The sequence below is a fragment of the Gallinula chloropus genome, assembly GCF_964237585.1.
Source record: "Gallinula chloropus genome assembly, chromosome: 1".
NCBI lineage: Eukaryota > Metazoa > Chordata > Aves > Gruiformes > Rallidae > Gallinula > Gallinula chloropus.
The window spans coordinates 66,670,032-66,687,896 of NC_140085.1; the positions used below are offsets into that span (position 1 = coordinate 66,670,032).

Consider the following 17,865-nt stretch of genomic DNA (forward strand, 5'->3'; position numbering starts at 1 on the left):
TTGCTGAGATAACATCTTTTCCCCCTTGGATTTAAGTTTTGATGTTGCAAGTGGTTTGCTGTCTGCCACCAAGGCTGCCTAAAAAGGATGGCCATACAGAGAAGAAAACTCATTAAAAAGTAAAGCTGTGACACACTGCTCAAGGTTGCATCTCTGGTCTTTGCTGAGAAATGAGCTGCTTGTGCAGCTGGATGTCAATATGAAGCAACTGAAAGCAGCGTAAGGAAACTAAGCGAGCAGAACAATTTGTCTTTAAAACACACAGGCACTGTGAAGAAAAATGTTGGTGAGCTTGGTAGATCTATTGAGAATACTACTCACATTTGAAGCAGTAGGGAAATTATTTCCCAAGAAGCACTGACAGTGGCTTGTGAGCTGTAGTCTTGTTTTGTAATAGCATAGCATGGGTACAATGCTTATACTTTGATTTTAATAGACATTGTACTGAATTGGAAAGGCTGCTCACAGAATCATGATTTTTTTATCACTGTGAAAAACATAACATCAAGAATACAGAACCAGCTGTGCTAATAAAGCCTTATGGCAACAACAGACCACAACTGGTTACTAATCCAGTGGTGGCTATCAAAAAAAATTTGACAGCCTCCACTAGACCAGGTGGCTCCAAATCCCCATCCAACTTGGCCTTGAACACTGCCAGAGATGGGGACAGCCACCACTTCTCTGGGCAATCTGACCCAGTGCCTCACCACCCTCATAGTGAAGAATTTCTTCCTAATATGTAATCTAAATCTACCATCTTTCAGCTGAAGACCATTACCCTTTGTCCTATCACTACATGTCCTTGCAAACAGCCTCTCTCCAGATTTTTGTAGGCCCCTTTAGGTACTGGAAGGCTGCTATGAAGTCTCCCCAGAGCCTTCTCTTCTACAGGCTGAACAAGCCCAACCCTCTCAGCCTGTCCTCATAGGAGAGGTGCTCCAGCCCTCTTATCTTCATGGCCCTCCTCTGGACTCTCCCCAACAACTCCATGTCCTTCTTATGCTAGGGCCCCAGAGCTGGATGGGTCTCAGGTGGTCCCAGGTGGTGTCTCACAAGAGCAGAGCTGAGTGGGTGCATCACCTCCCTTGACCTGCTGGGCACAAATCTTTTGATGCAGCCCAGGATACAGTTGGCTTCCTGAGCTGCAAGCACACATTGCCAGCTCATCAATCAACATGCCCAAGTCCTTCTCCTCACGGCTGCTCTCAACCCATGTTAATCTTAATCATTTCGATCTCAATCCAGCTCAATCTCAATCATTTTACTTATCTGGCTAAATTTTTCTCTCCTGGTTTAAGCCAAAATGCAAGATTTATACTACATATCAAGGAAAGTCAAGGTTCACTCAAACACTGTAACAGGTTGTATACTGCACATCTGAGGACAATTGCTGGATGCTATGTGCTCTTCTACTCTGTGCAACTTGGCTCATCTCGTAGCCATTATAATTACAAGTCACTGAGGCTTGAAGTTGTGGTATAAAATTAATAAACATCCAGTCAACAGTGAGGACCAGGAAGTAGACCCTTGTTTTATAAATGCCTGATCTTGGGAATATTCAGCAGCCAGTTACAGGGACCCACAGTGCTTCATGCTCCAGACAGGGGGACAAGACAGGCTAATAGATTCTCCTCCCAAACACAGTACAGAACAGTAAACTTCCATTCAACCTTTCCATCCTTTGTTTTCTGCAGCATTTTAGTGTATAGTCCATAATATCAGTGCTTTTTACATCCAACACTTTTCCCTCAGCCCAGCTCCTACAATCAAGCATTACTCCCTCCACTGACCCCATGCCCGTCACACCAGTTCCCTCACATCAGTTTTGCTCCCTGCTTCAGTTCTTCTCTGGCTCTTCCTCATACAACCCCTCAGTGAGGGTTCTCCTGCTTCCTCATGGTGTGATCTTTAAGACTCTGTTGTATTATCAAGGGTTATAAGATGGGGGCATACCACCATGATCTGCACATGTTAGAACAACAGCCCTGTATGGGTTATGCCCCCCATCATTCACATTGTACCTGCAGACCAGTCAGTGCTGGGATCCCAGGGACTATTTCCACAGCTGCTGAGGCCAGAAGATGCAGCATTTCCAGACTATGATAGCTATGTGGCAAGACACTTTCTGCTGTCCCTGTTCCTCTAAATTACTTCTTCATATCCATAATTAAGATAATTACCACATTGCTAAACACTCATTTAGCACACTTGTTGGCTGTCGGTACTGCAGACATCTTATGCACAGCTTTACATCTGAAATAAACATAATTAGAGGCTTGCCTAAATACCTCCACCTTCCCCGACTTACAGTTCAATTTTTGTTGAATGGGTCCAATTAGTACAAAATACACACAAGGACAAAATTCCTAAAGATAAACTTGACTGTTCCTGAGAGATTTAAAAGTTCTCTGTCATTTGCTGGTGTCATAGAAGACAGATGCTCTCTCAGATGCTGCCTTCTCTTTGAGCACCCTCCTGAACAGCAGTGAAGTGGCTGGAGCCTTTGCATCATTAAAGACTCTGGATTTGGTGGTGGTTGAGCTTTCTGTGCACAGTGACTTACTGAAAAGACACAGTATTGAAAAGGTCAGTAGCAGTCATATTTATTCCAGTTGTGAAATTCTGCAACAGAATGGAAAATAGATTGGAGAAGTCAAAGAACTGGATCAGGTGTGACATGGATAATTATCAAGACAGATGTCTAAGAACTATGCCCCTTCTCCCTTAATGCCTGATGCAGTGGAACAATCCACTAGCAGCTGGATGGGCATTCCTGGGCATTAAATATTGCTGACTTTCTTCAATAAAGGTGTCGTGTGTATTTGCTTTCTGTTTCTTGAGCCCAGCAGGTATGCAACCCCATTTGAAAGCTTTTCTCTCTAACTAGAAGAACTAGAAATACTTTTATTTGTCTTTTAATGCAGGCTCTGATTCTGTTGCACTGACAAGTTATCAGCAGGTGGGGAGTGACATCAAATTAAATATTTTGACATTTATTGTAAACTGGGAGCTCACACTTGTGAATTCCCAGTGGATGGATCTTGTGTTGCTCTTAGAAAAGGCCATTGATTCCTGTTTCTGGGAGACAGGCATGATCTTTAAAATAAGATTTCTGGAATCACATACTTAATGTTGTTTAATTTAGAAAGGAGTTTATGAGACGTGGATAGAAGTGATCACAGAAGAATGCAAGGGCTGAAAGAAGAATGAGGGAATGTAGTTGTTGAAGAAAAAGCCCAAGCAGGAGGAGTCTGTGATGCGCATCACCAGAGGGCAAGTTAAGCTTAGATTATCCCTGATGTCACATTATCCTGAGCTCAGACTCATTTTTCCCTGTCGCAAGCCCTGGGGCAGAACTTGCCCCCACACCACCAGGTCCCAGGACAGGGCTCTCTGCAGCGCTCTGCACACTAGTGCCTGTCTGAGTAGCTTGCTTGCTGGACCACCACAGGATCCACCACTTTCTTGCAAACGTAAAATCTGTACTCCCCACAGCGTGCAGTGTCTATGCTTGCACCTTGAAGCCACACACAGTCCAGGAGAGGGCCTGAGCTGTCTTGTGGGATCTGAAATCTGAGAAAAAAAACAACAGAGATGTTTGTTATCCCATGTCACGGACAGATATAACAATTCCCAGCTGCTGCTACCTGTTTGACCCACAGTAGCATACGAGTTCTCTGATGGGGGCTTGTCTGGGTTAAGTGAGTGATGGGTAACCTGTCTGCTGGCAAACAGGCCAGGGGGACAGATGATTACTGAGTGGCAGCTAAAGGTTGCTGCTTCTGGCTCATACAAAATACACATGGGCATGGTCTGCTCCAATCTGTGCAGCGACTTACATATCAGGGGAGAGAGCTGATCCATCCTCCCACAGCCAGGGCCCCTCGGCTTCCACACGAGACAGCCCAATCCAGAACGAGTAAGGACTGTAAGACTCTGCTGATCGCATCACAAAGTCCTGTATGGAAAGAAATGCCAAGTCTGTGAGTCACATCCCTGCTTCCCTCATAACGGCTGATGATTTGGGAAAGAGGAGAGGCACGTGAAAGCCAGCTGCTCACACCTCTGTGCAACACATTTTGTTTCACAAGTTAAGCTGGGCAGCACCTTCTACTCCTGGCAGTCGGTGCTGGTATGGAGATAAGGAAAATGAACCTACTGAGAGCTTTCAGTAGCTCTCAGCTAAAATGACAATTGAGATAACTGAACATTATCTGGATAATGAATACAGGATAATGACTTCCTTCCAGCACTCTGGTTGCCCAAGTAAGGTTGGAAAAGGTCTTCACATTGCTTGCTACCATTGTACATAGGAAATTAAAAATACAGACAATAAAATCACAGAGTTCCAGACATAATACCACTGGCATTAAGGGCCTGGGTAGAAATTCCTTCACAGAAAAGAGCTCTTCTGGCTGTGCTTTATCTGCTGCTTCATCTCCATCACAGGAACCAGAAATGGATTGGATTCTTTTCTGGTTCCAGTGTGAGAAGAGGACAGCCCAACAAGCTTGAAGGCCAGGATTCTGATGACTGCTAAATAGTTTACTCCACCAAGCCAAAAGAAGAGTTGCCATAGAGTACCCAATTATATTTGCCCGGAGGTGGGATGAGGATCTATATGTGGACTCAAGCTGGTGTGTCACAGTTAACTCCCTTCCAGTCAGTAGTGATGGCCCAGAGAGAGTGTAGCCACAGAACAGGTAGAGGGGCTCCAAAGGGCCATAAACAGTATTTGCCACTTGGTCCAGCCTACCCATGACATACTGCATTGGTGGAAGGGCAGAGTGGCTGTTCAGGCTACAGCAAAACGTCAAGTGTATAATTAGAGAGAAAGACAAAAAATAATCTTTACCAGCTCTTCCTTACTCTCTATCTTAAGAAGTCTGGAATCCAGAGCAGAGCATTGTGCCTTGCTTTCTTGCCAAGTTCTCCATTCCTTTGAAAAGTAGTAGCAGTCCTCCCAGTACGGTAACCAGTTCTCAGGACAAGGAATGCATTTATGTCCTGGAAAACAAAGGACACCTGATCAGGTTTGTCAGTGACAGCAATCTCTAGTGGATCCTTCCAAGATCACTAGAGCAGTGCAAAGCCTCTCTGTCACAGAGGAGCAAAAATTCCTCCTTTGTTCTGCAGCTAAATTCATGTCTTCATTGGCGATTTAATAAACCCTCTTGCCAGAAGACCACAAAAACATTTCTAAATGAAAAGCAGGAAAACAAATTAAATAAACTTTTTTGGGTTTTGTTTGTTTTTTGGTTTTTTTTTTTAAATCTGAACAGCAAACCTGGAGGGTGCTAGGAAAACAAAAAATAGAGGAAATTTTGGAAGGCTGAGCCATGTTCAGTGACACACGGATCTAGGTGGACATAAAAGAAAACCTTGAGTTTCAGCCAACTCTCTTTTAACTACTCGTTAAGATCAGGGCCAACCCTTCCCTGCTTAACAACACAATTTAACTTTTCTGATAAACATCTTTTCTGCCACATTATTCCATTACCCACCTGTTGCAACCCTGATAAGTCAGGAATAACTCAAAACGTTGGAATTTTCTGGCACTCTTGCACCATTTGGGGAACCCCATTTCTAGTTGGAAACTGAAATAATTGCAAGCAGGAAGAAAACCTGCCAGACAAAATGTTTTAGACATCTCTGGGTACTGGATCCCAACTATAGGGAGAATCATGTTTTCTGCTTTACATGACCCTTTTATACTGTAACAAACCATTGCAAGCTGGGAATGCCAGGACTTGATGCTAGATGGCAACAGGTAGCACAGCGCAGTGCGCTTGACTTCTATAAGTAGCTTCTGGTTTGGGCTAAATTCAAATGTAGGCATCTACACAGATAATAACCATGTCACTCTTTCACAAGATGTTAATCTATTATAATTCACTTCCCTCTGCTATATGATAATCTAGCATATTTATCTCACCTGTCATAAAATTTTCACACCATTAGTTTGCACAAGAGAAAAAAAAATGTATCCTCAACATTTAGTCTGCAAACTGTTAAAGCCAGTGATTGCAGTCCTATTTGGTGGAGATACTGTGGAACAAAATAATTCTGTCCTGAGGAGTCAAAACTTCTCAGACAATTAAAGCCAGTAGGAATTTCCCATCTTTTTTTTTTAAACTCTAATTCAGTGAAATTCTATGTGAAAACAATCAGAATGGAAATGCAGCCTTTTTATTGACTCTGTTGAAATTTGTTTTTAAATTAAATAATTCAGTGCAATTATCAAGATTTTTATTTTTCTTCCAATATGGTTCATAGGGGAAAAAAAAATCAACCTGTGGCTACCATAACACCATGGAACCACCATCTTCCCACCAGTATGTACCTCTGGAGGTGGCAAGTTGCTTTACAGTCTCTGTCAAGTTCAAATTCTGAGCCTGGAGGGACTCCAGCCGCTGGTTGAGGCTTTCCATAACTGCCTTTTGCAGAGTGAAGTTTTCATCCCTTTCGTGCATAAGGTGGGAGACCAGGATGACTTGAACCACAGTGAAACAAGAATAAAATTGTTCCATTAATATTAAAGCTAAACTGCTCAATGCAACCTGAATAAACTTACCAAAGACACTCATACCTCCCCATGACTGAACATACTTAATCTACATACAGTTTGTGCCCACTTATGAGCAAGAGCTAATACATCCCAGTTTCAAAGAGTGGGAGATCTCTTGAGTGGGTAAAGTCTTCCACCAGTGGCCATTATTTTTTGCATCATGAATCCCCTCAGCTAATCATTTTCCTTAAGTAATTTCCCTCCTAGGCTTTTGGTTGTTTGTACTGAATTCTTAGCACCCCTTCTGTGACCATACTTACACCTGGCAGCCAAGACTCCTGCAGCAGCCACTGAACTCAGGCAGAAGACCCCAAGCACCACTGTAGCCAGTCGCCATGAGAAAGATGGACTGGGGGAATCTGAGACAGACAAAAAGAAAGAGAAGCAGCAAGAACAAGAACATCTCATCTTTGTACCTGCAGATCCTACATTGTACAAAACAATATGGCCAGTAGCCCAACCAGTGAATTGCTGAGTTCCAGACTGGTATGTGCTATTACATTCTGAAAATTGTCCCATCATTTGGCCATGGCCGGTCCTCTGTAGGAGTTGGTGCCATGGAGACCATCTTAGCCAGGAGCTTTTAAGAGACGATTAATTGGACGAATAAAATGAACAGCACAGAATTTCACATGGAGGGAAAGAACATAAAGGAAATAGTTGTGCTTGTAACATGGCTGAAGTTTTCATATGTGGTCAGCTATTGGGGTATTTTTACTTTTGAGTGCCTCACCTGCCAAACTGGGAAATAACCTCAGAAACAGTCACCAATGAAAGCCAGGTCCCTGTATGTTAATCTGAAATTAGGGCCTACAGATGTGAAGAAGACCACATACCTGCAGTGGCAGGGATGCACAGTCTCACACTTGGAAATGCACACACCCATTCTTGCAATGTGGGCAGATCCAAACACCCACGTGAATTCACGCTGAGCCCCAAAACACAGAGCAAAGGATCACTTCTAATTCAAGATTTTTCTGTTCTTTTACTGGACTTCAGTTTAAAATTCCTGTTGGAACACTTATGTGGGAATCACCAAAAGAAATAGCTGGCATACCAACCTGTGGTATTTCTGCCTTTTATCCTCTGTGATCCCTAACTTTTAAACCTAACAGTTGAGAACACTATTAGACTACTGGGAGTTCAGCTTCAGGCTCCAAGTATAAAACTCAATGAAGTGATGAAGTATAAAACTCCAAGTATAAAACTCTCTCAAAAGCAAGAGTGAGATAATCACTAGCTAGCCAACAAGAGGCAATTTCCTTCAGAAAGAGCTTGGTAATTTAGATTATTATAAAATTCATCCAAGTCATCTCCAGTCTGGAACACAGCATCAGTTTGTTTTGCTACAACCTTTCATACAGAGCAATTCTGAAGCACTAGTGTATAGCATAAAGAATACAGATTTGGGATAAATCACATACTTCTGTGAAGGTATGTAGCATAATTTTTATGACTTTCAAGTACAAAAAGGCATTTGGCCATCTACTCCTTCCCTTGAGAGAAAGCCTATCTTTTTCCCTATCACTTCATCCAGTTAATCAGATTTAAATGAGTAAAGCTGAAAGACTTTTGCAAGGTCCTTGAGGCAGATTACTTCACTAACTTCCCAAGACTTATATTTAATGTCAAAATGGAACATGTTTGCTTTTACTTAACTGCATCCTACAACCTTCATTATATCCCTCCTCTCCTATCAAAATAGTTTTTCCATATTCTCCACCTTCCAGTCTTTTTAATCTCCTGCATTTTTCATTTCTCCCTCCAATTTCTTAGATTTGAGTCCAAAGGGCTCCCAGAAGCCAAGATGCTTCTTCTTGGTAGGTGGCATCCTCCTCTGAGTCCCACATAAAAAAGGTTATCCAAGGTGAGAGTTTGCCTTGAAGAAAATAACTCCCCCAAAACCACCACTACCTTTCACTCCGGCAGTCTGGAGCTCCTGGTCCTGGGATTTTTCCAGTGTCATGAACCTCAGGTCCGCGTACGTCACTTCTTCGCTTGTCATCTCTGGGGAGGTTACAGGAGAATTCAAAAGTTTGGTTTCTCCCACGGGAGAAACAGGGATTAGGATCTGGCTGGGATCAGATCAACAGTCAGTGTCATTGGGAGCTAGCAGAGTGATTCATTCTAAGTCAGAGAGGGTTTTTTGGCTCATACTAAATGATTTCATGCCACAGCACTGCGTGGGGTTGTTTACATGCAGCAGAGTCCCAGAATAGTATTTAAATCTCTTATATGTGCAAAAGTGCAACGGGGCATGGTTATCTCACAGTTCCCAGTTCCTGAAACAAACACACAGTTATCCTATTTGGGGGTATACCCTTTCTGTAGAAAGAAAAAGAAGGAAGGGGAGAGGTGAAGAAGAAATTGCACTAATTTTGGATTAAGTCTAAACATTTCCTTGAATTTTTTCAGCAGCTGGGGGGATTGTTTCCTGGCTCTATTATGCAGTGATTAATATCCATTACATTCAGCCCGAAGGGCTCCTTGATCTCTCAAGTGGCACAGGAGGGTGGGAGGTAAAATGAAGTGAGAAACATACTGATCTCCTTTGCGTATTGCTTGTGAGCACATCACACTTGGCCTGTGAGGGTAGCCCATGGACTTGTCACAGCCATTGCCCATTCCTAGGACACAAAGAAATGAATCCAGGTTTCCCAGGGGCCGTTCCAAGTCTGTCTACCCTGTAAAAGGGAATGAGACAAAGAATCTGCTGAATAGGGAGTCTGGGCAGACAATTCATGTACCAAAGTAGGAAGCTGCATTCCTGGGCCAGCTCTGGCCTGAATGGAGTCCAGGCAAAGTCACACGTGATAAGCTCTGCCATTCAGCAAGAGTGATTAACAGAGCATGGCAGCATGCCGCTGCACTGGGGCTGCTGCTGCATCCAAGGAGGGGTCACCTGCCAGCTTGAGTGCCAGCACCATGCTCTCTCTCAAACTAGGAATAAGATGGGAGAAACTTAAATGGACCTACATTTCCTGGTATTTCTAAGCATGCTGGCAAAATGCCAGGAATGAGACACGAACTTTCCATGGTATTTCATATGGCTCTAGTGCACACAGCCCAACAACTGCCTGTCTCACCAGCTGTGAACTTGGGATGAAGGATGAACACCAGGTAGCACAGAATACTACCCCCCAGCACCACATCTCACCAGCAGCTTTGCCAGCCTCTGCCAAACCCCAGCTGATGGAGATGAAAATTCCCTAGGTACAGGGCACAAGACATTCCTAGACTTTTATCCTACAGTGGAAAAATTGAACACAGTGACGACTTCTCCAGCATCTGGGCAGACACATACAGACCAATAAAAGTTCATTTCTAGGAGTGGTTTGCCCTGTCTCTAGCCAGCTGCTGCTTTTGAACTGTCTGCCGTATCTTCTGTCAAGGGAAGGTAACAACCCTCATGTCCTCAGTGAAAAGAGCATGACGTGGGAGAGAAGTGTTCTGCTTCATTATGTGCAGTTTATTCAATCAGTTTTGTTTTGCAAGCAATAGAGTCCTTTTGGATTATCATCATCCAGTGTAAAATGCTGGAAAGCTTTGATAAGGTCTTGCTACACCCACAGAAGTATTAGGGGTCCTTGTGAGACCCAAATGTGTCCCTGTATTTTACATTTCCACATGCCCATGGGGAAGTATTGGGTATCAAGATGGGTCTAGTGGAATACTGCTTTGAAGAGTAACAGGGAACAAGCACCAATTTCTCAGAGCACTGCAACAGCTTTTTTTTTTTTTCAGCTCATTAAGAAACTTTAATCACAGTTAGGACCATTTTACTTAGGAAATAAAAGTTGGAATAGGCGTAACAGGCGTCCCTTGGTACAACCACAACAGGGACGCAGAGAGAAGTATTTTCTGTCCATAGCACAATCTCTTTTCTTTGGCATACACGGAAATCATAGAATCATGGAATGGTTTGGGTTGGAAAGGACCTCAACCTAGTTCCAAACCCCCTGACATGAGCTGGGATAGCCTCCACTAGATCAGGTTGCCCAAAGCCCCATCCAACCTGGCCTTAAACACTTCAGTGATGGGGCTTCCACAACCTCTCTGGGCAACCTGTGCCAGGGCCTCACCATCCTCACAATGAAAAATTTCTTCCTAATGTCTAACCTAAACCTGCCCTCTTTCAGCTTGAAGCCATCGCCCCTTGTCCTGTCACTACGCTCCCTGGTGAACAGTCCCTCTCCTACTTTCCTGTAGAACCCCTTTAAGTATTGATAGGCTGCAATTAGGTCACTCTGGAGCCTCCTCTTCTCCAGGCTGAACAAGCCCAGCTCTCTCAGCCTGCCTTCATAGGAGAGGTGCTCCAGACCCCTGATCATCTCTGTGACCCTCCTCTAGACCCACTCCAACAGCTCTACATCTTTCCTGTAATGGGGACCCCAGAGCTGGACTCAGTACTCCAGGTGGGGCTCACGAGAGTAGAATAGAGGGGTAGAATCACCTCCCTCATCAAATACTATCAAATCAAATCACATATCTTAGTGTGGAATGGATGTATAGATTTTAAACAATAACAAAGAACTGAGAGAAGTCAATGATGGGATATTTTTCTTTGTTTAAGCAAGTCTGTAAGAGTCTGAACACATTTTTAAAACCTCTTGAAAGGTGGCAATGGTGAAATATGAAAAAGTTACTTCAATATAACATAAACCAAAGAAAAATAAATTATTGAGGGAGAATGCCAGGGAAACATGGAGAAATTTAAATGACTGTTGTATGATAGGCTAGCAGGGCCATAGGTGGATTATTGGAAGCACAGTATTAATGACCATTCCTTAGAAATACAAGAATGATCAATAAATTTCAATGAGTTATATGTTTTTGGAGGGGTCACTCTTTCATGTCACACTGCTGCTTTTTTTTTTCTGATATTTCTCTAGTTTGATACGGTTGATTACTCATGAGACTGAATTTCAGATAAAAATCAAGTCATAACCTACTGGATTATCACACTCATAATAAAAAGCCTCTGAAAAACATTATTAATTTGCACTTCTGTAACTTGCACTTTTCCACATTGAATATCACCAATTTTAAAAAACGTACTTACAAGAAAGGTTATTTGACAGTTCTGCTTGGTCTTTTTTTTAAAACTGATACAAAACACAAAAGAATTTAAGGAGAAAGAGACAAAAAGAATATTGGGCAGTTCCTATGTAAATACAAAGCAAAGTTTCTATCTTTCTGATTTGCCCAGCAGGACACAGAAACCTCCTCTCAATATCAGCCTAGGATGGTTGGATGGATGGATAGATAGGCAGACAAACTCATGCTGAGCCATGTTTATACTGCACCACTATTTTTATAATTAGAGAATGGTAAATGGGTTTTAGCCTGCCTTGGGAGAATACATTATGTTCATGAATCCATTGGTTCTGCTCTGCAGCTCTAATATGCAACACCAAGGCTAATGATTCACCAGTTTAATGTGAATGCATTATGATTGCAACATGGGGCAGCAAGTTTCTATAGCTGCTATCCTGCCCTTAAACATATATTTATGCACCAGTCTCAGGGGGTTCTCAAATAGTAACACATTACTGCAGAGGATTTTTTTCTATCTCAGGTATTTGAAAGAGAAAGGGAAGGTGAATGCAATTATAGGCATGTAATGACATTCTGAATAGCCACAAGCAAGCAGTAACAGGAGTCTAAAGCGGTTCTACAAGAGGGGGAAAATTAATAGGTTGTTGAGTGGAACCGATTAATTTAACCAGCTGTGGGACAAATAGCATCCAGCATAGGAGAAACAACAGGTATGTCCTCTGATGCAAAGTGTTGGGGGGGATTTTCTGGCCATGCAGGAAGTTCAGGAGTGGGGCCTCTGAGTGAGCATACTGTCAGCTGCAGGGCTGACATAGCAGGAGACTATCAGGTAAAAGGGATGGTGGCAGGATCTTAAAATGGGAGCTAGAAGAGGTATTGCATATGCATAGATACACAGGCATATATGTGTATATACATATATGTTGCATGTATATATACATACACTTACACATAAATATATGCACATACATATATGGAATGGTGTATATAATCACTATGCTGCAAACTCACTTTAGCAGGAACACCTCACTTGTAGCATACACTCTGGATGTTGATCATATGGCTGAAGTCAGTAGACAGTGTGAGTGCCCAAGCAGAAAGCGTACTGGAGGAGGGAGAGAAACCTGAACTCCTTTTGAACAGGTCAATAACATGACCTTCAACCCACTCCCCTCAGGGTAGGGGCGGGGAGAGGTATAATTGGGAATGAACAAACTCAGAGACCCTTTTCTGCTCAACAGAAGGAAAGGGTCAGGTCTGCAGAGATCTCATGATGCCCTTCACTGAACTAGTTCAACATCTAAAGTTAGAACCTGTAGCCACCGCTTTCCTCCTGATCTGACTGGAAGGCTTTAGAGATCCCTTCAAAAGAGGGAGAGAAACAGGCTTAGAGAATAACAGAAGGAGACAGGCAGAAACAAACAGGAACTTCCAGTGACAAGGAGGGAAAGAGAGAAAAGCAAAACCCTGAACAGCAGAGAAAGACCCGAAAGAGGACAGAAAGGTAGAGCAGGAAGAAAAGATTTAATTCAACGCACAACAAGGAATCTGCTCCTTCTCCTAGTCAGTGAATTAGTGAAGACAACTGAAACTAGAAAGCACAGGAAGACATCAGCAGCTTGAAACACCAAGAGGCCACAGAACCACCCTACAGGGATGCACAGACCAGTCACGATCTGTTTTAGTTTAGGCTGTTTCTTACGGGTAAGTCACATCTCAGGTTCCTACTTATGGGGTCTCTGCTCATGTATGGGGTCATCTTGGAAAGATGGAGGGACATTAACAACTGACAGTCCCAATACTTTCCCTGATATTAGAAAGAACTGGATGAATAAAAGGCAGACAGGCAGAAGAGAAGAATATTTGTTGATATTCCACAAATGGTAACACAGAGATCAGGGTACCCAAGGAGAAAGAATGAGAAGCAGTGCTGGAGGAACAGAGCAAAATTCAAGTCAGTGTGCGTGTAAGACAAAGCAAGACATTTAAATGTTTTTAATATTTGAGCATGAGGAGCAATCAACATCTGTAACATGACACAGCTTGTGATGGGGAAAGGGAAACCTGTGGTGAGGGTAAAGGTAGGTCGGGGTCGGTGCTGGGTACAGTGCTAAATAGGATTTCAGTGAGCACAAGAAGTTAAGATGTGAAGCGATGCAGTTGGTATCACAGTAACTTCAAATTTACAGAACATATGACAGAAACAATGGAAGATGGATAATAGTAAGTCCTTACCAAAGGAGATTCAGACTGGTGGCAGAGGTGAAAGTTGCACATGACAAAGACTTAATTGACTCCAGCTGTGTCTTGTTTGATTTTCTCCTTCTAGTTTCCCCAAGTGAGAGGTGAGGAAGGCTGTCTCAATGCTGAACTGTGAGTACTTGATCTTGCACTATTTTAAGAGGACAATGAAGGACAAAGGCAGTAGTAGATATCAGTGTTATGACACAATTGCTGATATTTTCCAGAAAAACTTAGTTTAATTCTGATCAATAAAAGCTTGCATAGCATTCCCATTGCTTTGAATGTGGAGCGTGTTGTCTACTGTCTATTCACCACACTAGTTATGTGGTACTGCTCCTGCCACCTGTCTGAATAACTGTAATGGTTAACAGCTTTCTGGTGTAATTTTGATTGACTGAGATTATAAATTTAGAATTTACCTTTCCTTGAAAAAAAATTCGAAACTTAGTGCCTTGATGAATATTCCTCTTGATGACATCATTTGTAAGGAATACAGAAAATGAGAATAAACAAATGTGAAGCACTGTCTAGGAGGATTTTTTTTTTACTAAGAAAAAGTCCTTAAAATGCACAGGCAGGTCTACTAACTAAAACTAAAGAAACATACAACACAGCATCCAAAATGTACCCTCAGGGCAAGGAAGAAATCAAAGAGAAAGTCAGAAAACACAAATCAAAAGATAACTGTGTTGGGCAGACTAAACTGTAAACAAATATATAAATATAAAAATATAAAAGAATGGAAGTTCAGTAATTATAAGATGATGCAGATCCCTAAGGTTTGCAAACAGTTTTGGCCAGACACAAGTATTAAGGGAAAAAATAAAGAGATAAAGCCAAAGAGAAGGCAAACTCACCTAACAGGGAGATCAATGAAATTGGACAACTGTCTCCTCCTCCATGAAGCACAGTGAGTTTCTAGCCATTATGCCATTTAGAAGCTGGAGTGTAATTGAGGTGCATGAGGGGAGCTGGAAGATGATATAGTGGGGATCTTCCCATTTATTTGGCATTCTGTGGCTAACTCGATGTTGTACCCTCTTCTCCTCAGCTGTTCAGGTACAGAATGGGACCGTTTGTGGTATATCTGGTAAGATGACATATGTTTTGCTTTAAATATTTGCATCACTGGACAATTCCAGTAGCAAAAAGTGGGATTATATGTGACTCGCTCGAGTGGGATGCCACCCCTCCTTTCCCTTGGGATACTCTGCAATAGCAAGGCTTATTAGCTATCACATCATCTTTAAGAAATGTTGATTTGCCAGCCTCCTTTTTTTTATTTTACATATTAATTTAGTCAAATGAACATTAATAAAGTATTCATGGCATGCTGTGCCTTTTAAATGGCCTGGTTTTAAAATAATTTCAGTGTGGTTCCCTTGTAGCTCTCAACAGGATGATAAAAAGGATGGCAGTTGTTGGATATCTACAAGGCTGCATTATTAAAAGTATAGCCAGTCGCTTGAGAGACAAGATTTCTTCTCTCTGTTTGACACTCATGAGGACACATCTGGAATATGTAGACCGATCTTAGTCCTGTCTTGGTCCCTAAGTGCAAGACAGATGTTGACAAACTGAAACAAGTCCACTGCAGAGCAAACAAAACGGTCAGGGGTTCAGAGGGCATGATGTATGAGGAGGGGACAGGAAAGGACGGGGTTTATTCAACCTGAAAGATGTTAAGGGGGCAACCTAATTGCAGTTTTCCACTACCTAAAGTGGATCTAGAGAGAAGATAGAGCCAGTTTTCTCAGAGGTGCCCAGCAGAAAGACCTGAGGCAACTGGCTGAGTTGCATCCAGGAAAATTTTGATTAGACAGAAGGAAAAAAATGCTTCCCCCAAGGGTGGTGCATTACTGGAACAGGTGCCCAGAGGGGACACGGGATCTCTGTCCCTGGAGACCATCCAAACTCTGCCAGACAAGGCTCCAAACAACCACGTCTAACTTTGAGGTTAACCCCACTTCAAGCAGGGAGAGACCTTAAAGCAAACAAAACCTTTCTGTCCTAATTCTGCCTCCTTTCCCTTTCCAGGCTAGTGGTGGCGATCGGTGGGCTGCTGCTCTTGTGTGGCCTGGTTTCCGTCTGCGTGAGGTGCTGTTTTCATTGCCGTCAGACAGGGGAGGAATCAGGTCCTCAGCCCTATGAAGTCACTGTCATTGCTTTTGATCACGACAGCACCCTGCAGAGCACCATCACCTGTGAGTTCAATAGAGGCTGGGGACCTCGGCACAGACCAGGGTGAGGGGCCACACTATAAAAAGCCTGGAATGTAGTGCCCCAAGGCAGGCAGAGGGAAGTTTATGGCAGGATGTGGGGAAAATGGCATCTGTACATAGCCCAAATTAAGGTGTTCACCGGGCTTCATGTAGCAAACGCAGCCAGGTGGTGAATCAGCTGTGAGACATGTTTGGGTGGAATTAGGGCAGCTATGGGCCTTGATGGCATTTGAGGAAGGAAGGGTTGTAGGATATTGGTGATGGGGTTTCACACCACCCCCTTTTGGGAAGGGTGGAGGGGCGGGAAAAGTAAAACATATAGGCTGTGAGGAGAGAAAAGCCTGTGTGCTGCAGATACACTTGTCCTCCTCTAATCGCGTGGTTCCTTCAGAATGAGGCAAATGGCTTTTGTCTCCTCCCTTCCAGCTCTCCATTCCGTGTTTGGGCCTGCTGCCAGGAGGATATTAGCAGTGGCACGCTCCCATAGCGCTGCACAGGGAACACCACCCCTCTCAGCATCAGACACTCCTCCGCTCTACGAAGAAGCTCTGCACATGAGCAGATTCACAGTTGCCAAGGCAGGGCAGAAAGTGCCGGACCTGGATCCAGTGCCGGAGGAAAAACTGCAGGCATCTGCTGAGGGCAAGGATGCCCTGACAGCCCTCCCAGGACACTAGTGCCTGTTGTTACTGAATGGCAAACAACAGAGAATGTTACATGCAGAGATTAATTCTGCTGAGCAGGTTTAGGAATATCAGATAAACCTCCTTAGTCTAATGAGCAAGGGAGAGCAGGGGAGGAAGAGATTAAAATAGTTTCAGATTCAGCGTATTTGATGGCTCCTTTTGGCACCTCCGTGAAGTAATTGACAGGTGGCTTTCCCTGTGTCCATTACACACACACATCACTAGAATCACCCTTTCCACAAACAAGCAGACAGTGGGATCAACACGCTGAGACACTTTGCAGGCTCAGAGATTGCAGATGCTGCCTTGTTCTGCTTGCCTCCAGCCCGTTTCCAGGGTATGGCAGAGAGGTTTTTCACATCAGGGAAGAGACAAACATGTGAGAAGGTCTTGACATTTAATAATAACACCAAACACCTGGAAAATGCCAACTATTTACAGTAAAATAACAATATTTTTTTAAAGGAGCTGTGTAGGAATACAACCTGCGTGTTAATAGAAGATACCACACATTTGGTAGTACATGCAGTAGAGTGCCCTAAGTGTCCTACAGGATAAAGAGAACAAACGCAGGCTGTTTCTGAATATGATATAGAGCAATTCTGAAATAGTCACAAGCTTTTACATTTGAACTTTAAAAAATTCTCTGTGTGATAACAGATCAAACAAAAGAAGGAGCAGGAACACTACCCCTGAAGTTCAATTACACTTCAGTTGCATTCATACTGTATCATATATTAATTATTCCAAATATTGCTGTCAAAAGCGTATAAAATTAAATAAGACCATTTTAACTATTTAAACAATTTCTCCAATAGAAATAATTTGTCAGTCTTTGATGATTGATGCAAATATGTTGAATCATCCAGAAATAGTAATCAAACCGTTTGGATGAACACAGCTATGGACCACCTACAAAAATGTTCTCTTAGATTAGGTACTCATAAGAAGGTGACTGTTGAATTATATCAGTACTGCCTCTACCACAGGTTCAGCAACTGCAAACATTAGAGTGGAAGGATTTCCAGTATCAGATGATAAGCAGTCATGAAGTGCTTATCAACTTACATATATATGCTAATGC

General features: G+C 42.9%; 2 protein-coding genes across 2 annotated transcripts; one reads left to right on the plus strand and one right to left on the minus strand.

Moving 5' to 3' along the window:
- Nucleotides 1-3,413: 3,413 nt before the first annotated feature.
- On the minus strand, nucleotides 3,414-8,576 carry LOC311191684 (C-type lectin domain family 7 member A-like; the record flags this gene model as incomplete). The annotated part of the gene is made up of 6 exons (XM_084263927.1): nucleotides 3,414-3,576; nucleotides 3,843-3,961; nucleotides 4,859-5,010; nucleotides 6,347-6,496; nucleotides 6,832-6,930; nucleotides 8,486-8,576. The coding sequence occupies 6 exons, from the start codon at nucleotides 8,574-8,576 to the stop codon at nucleotides 3,414-3,416; spliced, it is 774 nt and encodes a 257-aa protein (XP_084120053.1).
- Nucleotides 8,577-13,285: 4,709 nt separating this feature from the next.
- On the plus strand, nucleotides 13,286-16,772 carry TMEM52B (transmembrane protein 52B; the record flags this gene model as incomplete). The annotated part of the gene is made up of 5 exons (XM_084274059.1): nucleotides 13,286-13,333; nucleotides 13,959-14,002; nucleotides 14,925-14,963; nucleotides 15,911-16,077; nucleotides 16,522-16,772. 5 exons carry the CDS (start codon nucleotides 13,286-13,288, stop codon nucleotides 16,770-16,772), a joined length of 549 nt encoding a protein of 182 aa, XP_084130185.1.
- Between the last annotated feature and the right edge of the window lie 1,093 nt (nucleotides 16,773-17,865).